The sequence below is a fragment of the Ursus maritimus genome, unplaced genomic scaffold (genome assembly GCF_017311325.1).
Source record: "Ursus maritimus isolate PB19 unplaced genomic scaffold, ASM1731132v1 scaffold_4, whole genome shotgun sequence".
Classification (NCBI taxonomy): domain Eukaryota; kingdom Metazoa; phylum Chordata; class Mammalia; order Carnivora; family Ursidae; genus Ursus; species Ursus maritimus.
Window position 1 is genome coordinate 65,562,974 of NW_024426552.1, and position 13,834 is coordinate 65,576,807.

Below are 13,834 nucleotides of genomic sequence, written 5' to 3' on the forward strand. Positions count from 1 at the left end.
AACTAGAGCCTACAGAGTAGAATGCTAGACATATGCTAGGTGCTTTGTTATTTGCTGTGGGGAAGATCATTGCTTTCACTAATTATTTAGTTTGGTACAGCAGGCTACAATTGTCCTAATAATGTCAGTGTTTAATTGGTGATGTGTAAAATTTCTTTGACCGTTCATAAATAAAATCACATACCAGAAAATGCTTAATGTTTAAAACCACTTATTTTATTGGATCTTAGAGATCACTTGAGGTATGGCCTGCTTGGATACATGATAGAATTAGCTTTTTAATGACGCGATTGAAAGGGGTAAATACCCCTTATCTGGAGTTTGAACTTCTGTCAAACTTACCTGTTGAAAACATACTTCAGGGAAGGCCCTGAAGAAGTTCCTGGTGTGTGTGCTAGGGGAGGAACCAAAGATGTAATGAAGTTGGATAATTCCTTGGCCCATTGGTACCAACACCAAGGAGTAGAAGGGAAATAAAAAGGAAGTAGAGCAAAGTAGGAAGAAAACAATGGTAATTTAAGAATTGTGCTCAAAGTGGAGAAAAGATGTATGAGGATTAGTAATGTCCGTGATAAAAAGACAGTAGACATATCTAACATATATGTATAGACATCTATAGGTGAGTAATTCTACATGGTATCTGAGAACATCTCTGTCTTTAAAGTAGAGGCATGTTGAAAACTCACTGACCTGAACCCTAAAGCCTTCTGGAAGAGGAGGTAAAGTTGTATTCTGTTCTGTAAAATTTAGTCAAGTATTTATTGAACTTCTGCTTTATGTAGATACTTTGTGTAGATACTGCTGGGCTGTACAATTATATGTACACAATATACTCAATAAATTAGTATATAAATAAGTGAATGAATGATATTATCTTTGTACTCATTTATTCACTAATTTATTGAGCACTTATTGTGTACTAACACCAGACATTCTAGTTGCTAAGAATGCAGTGATGAGTCCTATAGAAATTATCTCTGCACCTATGGAGCACAGATACTAGTGAAAGTCAATACAACAAATAAACATATAAATATATAATTACAAATTGGGTTAGTTACATGAAAAATAACAGCTACTATGATATAACAACCATAGGAATGGGATCAATTTATTTTTATTTTATTTCTTTTAGAATTTATTTATTTTAGAGAGAGAGTGAGCAAGGGGGGAGGGGCAGTGGGAGAGAGAATCTCAAGCAGACTCCCCACTGATTGTGGAGCCCAGTGTGGGGCTTGATTCCACAACCCATGAGATGATGACCTGAGCCAAAATCATGAGTCTGATGCTCAATGGACTAAGCCATCCAGGTGTCCCAGGATGGGATCAATTTAGACTGTGTGCTCTGGGAGGAACTTTAAGTCCAAGAAGGATGAGTAGGATTAGGTAGGTCAGAATTGGAGCATGGTAGAGATGGGGACAGCTATAGAACCGGCACAATTTTTCCAGTAGTATACTCCACACCATTAATAATAGGTGATTAATTTGTGCCAACCCCATATTATTTGGCTGCATTGGATGGTCTTTTAAGAAAGAAATAGAAAGAAGGGAGGGAGGGAGGGATGCATGAACTCTTACTGAAGGATACATAAGAATTTAGTAATAACATGAGTTGGGGTGCCTGGCTGGCTTGGTGGAGTGTATGGCTCTTAATCTTGGGGTTGTAGGTTCAAGTTCCACGTTGGGTGTGGAGATAACTTAAAAAAAATCTTTTTTTTTTTTTTTTTTTTTTTTAAGATTTAATTTATTTGTTTGACACAGAGAGAGACAGCCAGTGAGAGAGGGAACACAAGCAGGGGGAGTGGGAGAGGAAGAAGCAGGCTTCCAGTGGAGGAGCCTGATGTGGGGCTCGATCCCAGAACACCGGGATCACGCCTTGAGCCGAAGGCAGACGCTTAACGACTGAGCCACCCAGGAGCCCCTACTTTAAAAAAAATCTTAAAATAACAACATGAGTTGCTTGAGGGACAGAGAATTGGGTATCTTTGGGTGGAGGTAGTGATAAGACACTTTACTGTATTTCATTTTTCATTGTTTTAAAATTTGAACCATGTGAATGTATTCTATATATTAAATTTAAAATAATTAATTTTTCTTCTACATTATTAGAGAAAAAAGAGGGGAGGGGGACTCCAGTTTGCATCCGGGTTTGTTCAGTAAAGATTGCTGTGATAGGTGAGCAGTGTCGTTCACGGGAACGGGAGACGATAACCTTTATGCTCTGTTTGCTGCGCCTGATCCAGACGAGCCACACTGACAGTTCTGTAAGAGAACGTTGAGATGAGTCACTAAGTAGGGGTCAATTGCGTCCCATTCTCTGCTTATTGTAGGGGGTGATACACTGTAGAAGTTTTTTTTTTTTTTTTCAAGAGAACATAGCTAATTTGAACATTTTAGTGCTTAAAGTAGAAGTTTAAAAAATTTTTAACTTGTTATTTAGAAATAATTTCAAACTTAGAGAAAAATTGTATAAATAAGAATGATATACATAACAACTATTTCCAGATTCATCTTTTGTTAACATTTTACCCCATTTAGTATATTGTTTTTATCTGTCTATCTCTCTGTCCTGATTTATTTTTTCTGAATCATTTGAGAGAAACTTAAAATACCATGCCCCTTTATTCCTTGGTACTTTGAAGTGTATTTTCTAAGATTAAGGATATTCTCTTAACTATGGTACAGTTATCAGCTCTAAAATTATTGATATCCTACTTTAATCTACTGCCTGTTTTCCATTTTTGTCAGTTGCCCCAGGGATGTCCTTTATAGCATTTTCCCCCTTTCTGGCACAGGATCCAGACTAGGGTTTTAGGTATTGCATTTAGTTGTGTCTCTTTAGCTTCCTTTGATCAGAAACATTTACACAGCCTTTATTTCTTTTTTACGACATGGAGATTTTGAAAGAATATAGCTCCCCCTTTTTAAAATAGAACGTTGATCGTTTCGATTTCTTTCATGATTAGATTCAGATTATGCATTCTTGGCTGGACTACTATGTAGCTGTTATGTCTTTCTGAGGATATCACAGCTGAAGGCACAGGAAGTCCATCTACTCCTCAATAGTAATGTTAGAGTACTCAGCCAAGATGTTGTCTAGTTTCTGCTGTATAATAAATATTGTCCCCTTGCAACAAATAAGTAATCCATGGGAAGACATTTTAAAACCATGCAAAATGTCCTGTTCCTCGCCAAAAGTTCCACCTGGATTCACTGTTCATTGATTGTCCTTGCTTGATCCAGTCTTTACTATGTTGGTTGCAAAATGCTGATTTTTTTCCAGTTCTGTCACTACCTACACATTTACCAGTCTGGGCTCAGCATTCTGCTGTAAGCACAAGTTCGCCTTTCTACCCCATTTATTTTATTTGTTGTTGTTATAAACTCCTAAATTATCTCATTTCACCAGTGGTTCATAACTCATTATTATGTGAAGTAGAGGATTTGATTCCAAAATCAGTGGGTGACATCAGGAGGTCAGTGACCAACCTGAAATTGTGTGCCAGGTTTGTGTCTGGACAGTTTTCTGAGGAGAGTGTCCATAACTTTAATCAGACTCTCTGAAGAGTTCTTGATTCAAACAGGATTAAGCCCCACTAGGTTGGATAGTTAAATGTTAAGCTATCTAACTCTTACATATTTTTATATACTTTCCCCTGATTTCTACCCCGTGATAAATAACTGAAGTGTTAGAATTATAGTGTGTGTCCATCTGTAGGTACATTCTATTTTTTTTGTCTACTGTTTTTAACTGCAACTGAAAGTAGTATTATATTTGGTTTCTTTAATTTTTTTTGCTGGAATATATAATAAACGTTAATATCATCATTGCCACTGTAGCAGCAGTTTATGGTGTATAGAACCAGTCTTTTGAAGCAACGAGTTACCTTGGTTTAATTTGAAATTTTAAAACCAATGTTTCTTACACTATAGTTTTATTAGCTCTCTGGGAGTGAGCTACATGATGTTGTGCACTGAAAATTACCCAAATGTTCTGGCCTTCTCTTTCCTGGATGAGCTTCAGAAGGAGTTCATTACTACTTATAACATGATGAAGACAAATACTGCTGTCAGACCATACTGTTTCATTGAATTTGGTAAGGGCCTGATTTTTTTTCCTTTTCATTATCCTGTCTTCATCCAGTCATAAGCGATTTTTCATATAATACTGGGGGCCAGGGGAAAAACTCAGAAAATTCTGCTACCTTGCTTTTGATAGAATAATTTGACAAATGGTCTAAAAATTATAGCAACTTCTTCATTTAGGTGCCTATTTGAAAAAAAATGTGTTTGGGCTGCGGAGGGGATTGTGATTATTGGCACAAAGAATCAATCCCAGAGGACAGTTTCTCAATGAGAAATTTATAAGCCAGAGATTCAGAGTTCTGTGTTTATGTGATAATCTTTTATAGTCTGCTTAATGTAGAACGGAGGTTGGCAAACATTTGCTGGAAAGTACCAGATAGTACATATTTTAAGCTTTAAGGACCATATGGTCTCTGTCACAACTACTCATCCCTGCCATTGTGGCTTGAAAGCAGCCATAGGCAATACATAAATGAATGAGTATAGTTATATTCCAATAAAACTTTATTTACATAAGCAATCAGCAGGCTCAATTTGGCCTCTGGGCATTAGTTTGCTTGACTCCTGGTGTACTAGGAGAAAAAGAAAAACCAAGTTGTAAATAATGAAAGTAAAATTGGAAGATATTTAGAAAAATGTCTTTTATTGATTTCATTAAATTTGTTGTTTAAAACATACATTCTAATGGTGTAAGCAATAAAAAAACAGGTTTATAAGAACATGCAATTTACAGTATATGTTCTTATGTCTTATAATTGGTAAATACAGAGAGACTTGATATTTTATGAGAAATGAATCCCTATAAAAACGAAGACTTTGGTTTAAAATTAAAGCTGTTTTGGGGGGGTTTGTAAAAATTTAAAGTAATTCCTTGAAGTGAATATAATAGAAAATATCTCACAGTCATGTAGTGTTAAATCTTTATTTTATTTATAATTATTTCTAGAATATAATTTCTAGAGTGAAACACTGATGACTCCATGATATATTAACTATTAAACACAAATAATATTTGAATATTCCACAGCAAATTGAATAGTTTTGGACAACAAATTAAACTGTTGATCTGCAGAATTTATTCCATAAATGTCACACTCTCAAATTATTTAATTAACAAATGACTGCAAGGAAATTTATTTTTTATTTTACATAGATAATTTCATTCAGAGGACCAAGCAGCGATATAATAATCCCAGGTCTCTTTCAACAAAGATAAATCTGTCTGACATGCAGATGGAAATCAAGCTGAGGCCCCCTTATCAAATTTCCATGTGTGAACTGGGGTCGGCCAATGGAGTCACATCTGCATTTTCTGTTGACTATAAAGGTTCTGGTAAGATTTCTTCTGGTGAGTTTCATTTATTTTATTAAAAAAGACTTTTGTAAGAACTGAGTAACTCTTGTAAAGGAATTACTTTATTCTAATATTTTAACAGAAGTACATGAGAGATTATAGAAATTTAAAGTAATTCTCCCAATGGTTTATACAGTAATCCACCAGATATGTGACTAAATCAGGAAAATACTTTTAAATAGCAGTCTCAAAGGAACTCTTTGCTAGGGAAATATTTAATAATTTTTCTTAATTGTTTCTTAAATATTTCTTTATAATTTGTTTTCAAGAGGTGAATAATAGTTTATTTGTAATATATATTTATGTACATGTGAAGTGCTTTGCATTATGTCAGAATGGCTACATTCAAGGCCAGGTTTCTTGATTATCACAGAAAATGGGATTATCTACCAAACCTACCCTCTCAAATAAGAAATACCATATTCAACAGTTGTGACAGATAGAAAACTTCTGCTTAAAAATGGAAGCCTCATTATCGTATAAGGTAGCATATGCCATTGTTGAGTTGCTTGTTTAAAAAATCCCATGTATTACCAACTTGTTTGTCTAAGTTCTGTGACTTTTTCTCTGCTCTTCAGCTATGCCAGAATAGCACTTCAGAACTTTGAAATCAGCAACTCTGTGTCTTTTCTATCCTATTACTCAGATTGACTTTAGATATAATCAGTTTCCTTAGCCTTTTCTGTGACATTTTGAAACCCTCCCCATCCTGGAAGTTGCTTCTGTGTGTGCTTTAGTTTGTTAGTATTCTTCAAATGAGGCATTCAGGACTGAACACAACATTTCTTGGATTGATTAATTCAGATTATGGGAGAAAAGGTGATGCAAATTTTAGTAAAATAATCCAGTCAATCAAGAAACAAACACGAAAACAGGCAAATACCAATAACCAGCCCCAGGAGAGAGGGGGCAGATCAGTGCTCATAGTTGTTTTAATATGTTTTCTAAAATGTCCAATTTCCAACAAAAAAATACAAGACATGCAGAGGAAGAGGAAAGTGTAATCCACATACTAGGGGGAAAAGCAAGCAATAGAAATTGCCTTTGAGAGTGATCAGATGTCAGATTTAACAAAGACTTTGAAGTAGCCATTATAACTATATGTTCAGAGAACTAAAGGAAACCATGATTAAAGAAGTAAGGAAGATATGACGATGTATCAAATAGACAATATCAATAAAGAAATAGAAATTGTAAAGAAGAGGAAAAAGATAGAACTTCTGGAATTGAACAGTATACCTGAAATAAAAAATTTACTGGTGGGGCTCAGCAGTAGATTTGAACTGACAGAAGCAAAAGTTAGCAGACTTGAAGCTAGATCAATAGAGATTATGTAACCCAAAGAACAGAGAAAAAAGAAGAAAAATGAAGAGAACCTCAGGAAAATGTGGAGCACTTAAGCACACCAACATATGCATGATAGGAGAACCAGAAGGAGAGGAGAGAACGAAAGGAGCAGAAAAAGTATTTGAAGAAATAATGGCTGAAAGGTTTCCAAATTTACTCAAAAACATTACTCCTCCAGGAAGCTCAGTGAGTTCCAAATAACCATGCAAGAGATCCACAAATAGATGAATCATATTAAAAATTCTGAAAGACCAAGACAGTGGGAAAATCTTGAAACCAGCGAGAGAAAAACAACTTGTTGCTTATAAGGGAACCCCAATAAGATTAACAGGTGACTTCTCAACAGAAACAGTGGAAATCAGAAGGCAGTGAGACAACAGGTTCAAAATGCTCAAAGAAAGAAAAAACTATCAGCAAAGCTATCTTTCAAAAACAAGGTGAAATAAAGACATTTGTAGATTAGCAGAAGCTGAGAGAATTGTTCCTGGCAGGCTCATCTTACAAGAAATACTAAAGGAAGTTCTTTAGGCTGACAAGTGATCTAGACAGTAATTTGAATCCATACCAAAAAAATCAAAGAGCAACAGGAAAGGTAATTATAAGACAGTCATTTTTCTTCTTCTCTGTTTTGGTTGACTGATAAAAAGCAAGTGTATAAAACTAATGTATTGTTGGGCCTATAACATGTAGAAATGTAAGATATATTTTTCATAACAGCACAAAGGAGGTGGATGGAAGCAAAACTGCATTGGGCTAAAGAAATGACTCCAGATGGTAATTTGAATCCATAGAAACAAATGGAGAAAGCCAGAAGTAATAAGAATTAATATTAATAAAGCTTATAAAAATATAATTGCTGTCCTCTTAGCTTCTCTAAAAGACATAAAATTATGAAAAGTAATTTTAACAATGTATTTTGGGGTTTGTAATGTTTATAAATGTAATTTGTATACAACAATACCACAAAAAGGGAAGAAAAGCAATAGAGCTCTATAGGAGTAATGTTTCTATAGCTCATTGGAATTAAGTTAGTATAAATATGAAGCTATTTCTGAAAAGATGGTAAGTCCTAGAGTAGCCACTAAGCAAATCACTTGACAAATAGTGAAAATCATTAAAGAAATTAAAGTCCTGCAGTATAAAACATTCACTTAATGCGATGATAGAGTAAAGGAGAAAGACAGCAAAAAAGGGCATGAGACATATAGAAATAAGTAAAGTGGCATTGGTAAATCTGCTCTGTCAATAATTAATGAGATTGGATTTAAAAATGTGAATGGATGAAACAGTCCAGTCAAAAGTTGGACATTATAAAAGTGGATTAAAAAATCAAAAGGTAGAAATAGATTGAAAGTAAAAGGAATTAAAAAAAACCCATAATGCAAGTAGCAACCAAAAGAGAGGTAGAGTGGCTTTTTGATATTAGACAAAGTGGGTTTTAGGACAAAAATTGCTACTAGAGACAAAGAGGACATTTTATAATGGTAAAAAGTCTATGATTAACGTGTAAGAATTATAAACATAGGTGCATTTAACAACAGAGCTCCCAAATACATGAAGCAAAATCTGCCAGAAATGAAGGGAGGCATAGACAATTAAACAGTAATGGTTGAAGACTTAACACCCAACTTCGAATAATGGATAGAACTAGGCAGAAGATAAACAAGGAAACAGAAGATTTGAACAATGCCATAAACCAACTAGATCTAACAACTACAGAATATCCCATTCAACATTAGAGAATATATTCTTTTTTTTTTTTAAGATTTTATTTATTTATTTGACAGAGATAGAGACAGCCAGCGAGAGAGGGAACACAAGCAGGGGGAGTGGGAGAGGAAGAAACAGGCTCATAGCCGAGGAGCCTGATGTGGGGCTCGATCCCGTAACGCCGGGATCACGCCCTGAGCCGAAGGCAGATGCTTTAACCGCTGTGCCACCCAGGCGCCCCTAGAGAATATATTCTTAAGTGTACATGGAACATTCTCCTCTAGGATAGATTTTATGCTAAGCCATTAAAAGACAAAAACTTCGTAAATTTAACAGGCTAAGAATAATACAAAGTATATTCTGTAACTACAGTGGAATGAAATTAGAAATTAATAACAGAGGAATTTGGGAAGCTCATAAATGTATGGAAATTAAACAGTACACTCCTGAATAATAAATGGGCCAAAGAAGAAATCAAAAGGGGAATTTATAATTGGAGATGAATGAAGATGAAGACACCGTATAACAAAATCTGAAATGTAGCTAAAGTTGTACTTAGAGGAAATTTTATTGCTATAAATACCTATATTTTTTTTAAAAGGAAGATCTCAAATGAATACTTTAACCATCTGCCTAAAGATACTAGGAAAAAAAGCAAATAAAGGGGAGGAAGGAAATAATTAAGATTAGGGCAGAAATGAAAACGAAATAGAAAATAGAAGAATAGAGAAAAATCAATAAAACCAAAGACTAGTTCTTTGAAAAGATAAAATTAACAAGCCTTTAGCTAGATTGACCAAGAAAAAAGAAATTACTAGAATCAGAAATGAAAGGACATTTCTACTGATCTTACAAAATAAAGGATTTTAAAGGAACACTGTGAACAATTGTATGCCAGTGGATCAGACAACTTTCATGAAACGGGCATATTCTTAGAAATACACAAACTACTAAAACTGACTCAAGAAGAAATAAATAATCTGAATAAACTGTATCCAAGAATAGGGTTTAATTACTAATAAGAAACTACTGGGGCGCCTGGGTGGCTCAGTCATTTAAGTGTCTGCCTTTGGCTCAGGTCATGATCCGGGGTCCTGGGATCAAGCCCCACATCAGGCTCCCTGCTCAGAGGGAGCCTGCTTCTACCTCTACCTCTGCTGCTCCCCCTGCTTGTGTGTACACACACTCTCTCTCTGTCAAATTAAAAAAAAAAAAAAAAATCTTAAAAAAATAAAAAATAAAATTCCAGAAAGGAAATATTTAAAAAAGAAAGAAAGAAAGGGAGAAAAGGAAAAGGAACCACTGACAAAACCCTAGGTTGAAATGGCTTCACTGGAGAATTTTACCAATTTAAGAATTAAGCAATTCTTTAGAAACTATTCCAAAAAAAACAGAAGAGAGGGAACACTTTTCAACCCATTCTTTAAGGCCGGTATTATCCTAATCCAAAACTAGATAAAGACATCACAAGAAAACTAGAGATTAATAATATCTCTTATAAATATGGACAGAAGTCCTCCAAAAAATTCCAGCAAACCAAATCCAGCCACATAAAAATTACTATATACCATGACCAAGTGGGATTAATCTAGCAATGTAGGGTTGGTTTAATATCTGAAAATCAATAAATATACATAATATCAATAGAATAAAAAACAAAATCATATGGTCATCTCAGTAAATGAAGAAAAAGCATTTTAAAAAGTAACAGTCTAGGGGTGCCTGGGTGGCACAATTGTTGGGCGTTTGCCTTCGGCTCAGGGCGTGATGCCTGCGTTGTGGGATCGAGCCCCACATCAGGCTCCTCTGCTGTGAGCCTGCTTCTTCCTCTCCCACTCCCCCTGCTTGTGTTCCCTCTCTCACTGGCTATCTCTGTCAAATAAATAAATAAAATCTTAAAAAAAAATAAAAATAAAAAGTAACAGTCTTTCATTATTAAAAATACTCAACAAACTAGGAATAGAAAAAACTTGTTCAACCTGATAAAAGGCATCTGCAAAAAACCCACAGCTAAACTCAGATGTAATGGTGAAAGACTGATGCTTTCTCCTAAGATGGGGAACAAGACAAGGATGTCTGCTCTTGGTAGTTCTTTTTTTTTTTTTTCTTTTAAGATTTATTTATTTGAGAGAGTGTAAGTGAGTGTTAGTGGGGGGCAAAGGGAGAAAGAAACTCAAGCAGACTCCATGCTGAGTGTGAAGCCCGAAATTGGGCTTGATCTCACGACTCCGAGGTCAGACCCAAACTGAAACCAAGAATCAGATGCTTAACTGACTGGCACCACCCAGGTGCCCCTCACTAGTTCTATTCAACATAGTATTTGAGATTCTAGACAGGGCAGTTAAGCAAGGAAGAGGAAAAAAAAAAAGCATCTGATTGCAAAGGGAGAAATAAAATAATTTCATATATGATACGATCTTGAATATAGAAAATCCTAAAGATTCCACTAAAAAAACTATTAAAATCAATGACTTTAGCAAGGTTGTGGGATACAAGATCAATATACGAAAATCAGTTATGTTCTACATACTAGTAATGAACAATCTGAAAATGAAATTAAGAAAATCCTAGCAACTACTGGCTGAAACAAAACAGATTATACTTTGTATTGTTTGCAATTTAAAAGAAAGAAAATTTCTTACAATGAAAACTACAAAATACAGAAATTTTAAAAAACCTAAGTTAGTGGAAAGTGGTCCCATGTTCATAGATTAGAAGACAATATTGTTAATACTGGCTGTACTTCTCCAGTTGATATGTAGAATCAGTAAAATCTCTATGAAAATTTTAGCTCTCTTTTCGGCAGAAATTGACAAGCTGATCCTAAAATTCATTTGGAAATACAAGGGACCAAAAATAGTCAAAATAATCTTGAAAAAGAATAAAATTGGAGGATTAACACTTCCAAACAGACATGAACCCTTACTTTACAGTCAATTAATTTTTAATAGGGATGCCAAGACAGTGGTGAAAGAATAGACTTTTCAACAAATGATGCTGGGGCAAGTGGATGTCCACATGCAAAAGAATGAAGTTGGACCCCTACCTCATAAAATTTTTAAAAACTAAAAATGGATCAAAGACCTAAATTTAACCACTAAATCTATACAACTCTTAGAAGAAACCATAGATGTAAATCTTTGGGACTTTGTAATGGGCAGTGGTTTTTTAGATTTGATGCCAAAAGCACAGTGAAAAAAGAAAAAAGGTGGGCTTCATCAAAGTTTTAAAAAAGTTTTTTTTAAGTAGGCTTCATGGTCAGTGTGGAGCTGCCCAATGCAGGGCTTGAAATCATAACCCTGAGATCAAGAACTGAGTTGACATGAAGATGCTTAACGCTTAACTGACTGAGCCACCCAGATGCCCCCAAAGTTAAAAATTTTATTCTTCTACAGACACTATCAATAAATTGGAGATAATCCACAGACAAATCTTATATTTGCTAAGAGAGTTGTGTCCAGAATATATAAGTAACACAACAATAACAATAAAGAGATAATAATCCAATTTTAAAATGAGAACAGGATTTGAATATATACTTGAACAAAGAAAATGTGCAACTGGCTAATTAACACATGAAAAGATGTTCCACATTATTAGTCATAGTGAAATAGAAAGCAAAATGATAAGGAGATACCACTTCACACCCACTAGGATGGCTTTAGTTTTAAAACATAGTAGCAAGGATTAGCAAGGATATGGAGAAATTGGAACCCTCCTGTAATGTTGGTAGGGTTGCAAAATGGTGGATTGCTTTGGAAAATACTTTGGAAGTTCCTCAAAAAGGTAAATATAGAGTTACCACATGACCTCACAATTCTACTCCTGGGTACATACCGCAGAGAGTTGAAAATATAAGTCTGAAATAAAAATGTGTATATGAATATTTATAGCACTATTATTCATAGAAGCCAAAAAGTTGAAATAACCCAAACGTCCATTATCTGATGAATGAATAAACAAAATATGGTGTATGCATGCAAACAGAATATTAAGGAGTAAAAAAGGAATGAAGTATTGATGCATGATACAACATGGATGAATCTTAAAAACATTATGCGAAATGAGAGAAGCCAGATACAAAAGGCCATATATTTATAGTTTCCTTTATACAAAATGTCCAGAATAGGCAAATCCATAGAGACAGATAGTAGCTTAATGGTTGGGGTACAGGGAGGGGTACAGGGAGCTGGAGGGGTACAGGGAACTAGGCAGTGACTATTAATGATTATGAGATTTCTTTCTGAGGTGATGAAGATTGTGGAATTAGATAATGATTGCACAATTCTGTAAATACTAAAAACTTGTGAATTACATACTTTTATTTTTAGAGAGAGCACCTGTGCACTTCCAAGTAGGGGCAGGGCAGAGGGAGAAGGAGAGAGAGAATCTTTTTTTTTTTTTTAATTTTTTATTATGTTAGTCACCATCCTTAGTTTTTGATGTAGCGTTCCATGATTCATTGTTGAGTAGAGAGAGAATCTTAAGCAGGCTCCATGCTCAGTACAGAGCCCAATGTGGGGCTTGATCTCACAATCCTGAGATCACGGCCTGAGCTGAAATCAAGAGTCGGATGCTTAACCAATTGCGCCCCCCCCAGACGCCCCTGAATTATATACTTTTAAAGGGCGAATTTTATTGTATTCAGATTATATCTCAATTTTTAAAATCAGTAATAAATGAGTTATTACTTTGAAGACTTCTACATCCAGTAGTGACAGAGTAGGCAGTTCAGACCAATAGTTCCACAAAATACATGTAGGAAAGCTGAATGGAATGTATATATTCTATAGAATATGTAGGTCTAAAAAAAAAAGAATATGTAGGTCTAATATGATACAGAATTTAATTTAAAATATAATCTTCCTGAAGTCTTTGGATATCCAACAAGATTACTAAAACTTACTGGAGTACAGAAGAGGGTGGAGGCCTATGGAGATAAGCTTAATGTTTGGAGCTACTTTTTCTTTTGGTCATAATATCCTTTTTGTATATTGTGAGATTCAGTTTGTTGAAATTTTATTTGGATATGTATGTTTTCATGTGGTAACTGGTTTGTAGTTTTCCTTTTTTGAATGTTTTTGTCTGGTTTCGCTATCAGGATAACATTGGCCTCAGAATAAATTGGGAGATATTCCCTTTTCTTCAATTTTTTGGAAATGTTTCTGTAGAATTTTTATTTCTTCTTTGTTCAGTACGGTGAAGCCTTTTGAGCCTCTGGTTTTCTTTGAGGAAAGGTTTTTAACTACAAACCAATTTCTTTGATGGATGTTCAAGTTATCTGTTTCTTTTTTTTTTTCTTTTATGTTACTATTGGTTTTATTCTTTTTTTTTTTT

General features: G+C 34.7%; 1 protein-coding gene across 4 annotated transcripts in view; it reads left to right on the forward strand.

Moving 5' to 3' along the window:
• The window catches only part of SEC22A (SEC22 homolog A, vesicle trafficking protein), a 63,056-nt gene that overhangs the window by 15,628 nt on the left and 33,594 nt on the right, over positions 1-13,834 (forward strand). For all 4 annotated transcript variants that reach the window (XM_008708152.2, XM_008708151.2, XM_008708153.2 and 1 more), the window contains 2 exons: positions 3,934-4,097; positions 5,240-5,434. In XM_008708152.2, the coding sequence (XP_008706374.1) occupies positions 3,934-4,097; positions 5,240-5,434 (359 nt within the window). The remainder of the gene's footprint in view (positions 1-3,933; positions 4,098-5,239; positions 5,435-13,834) is intronic.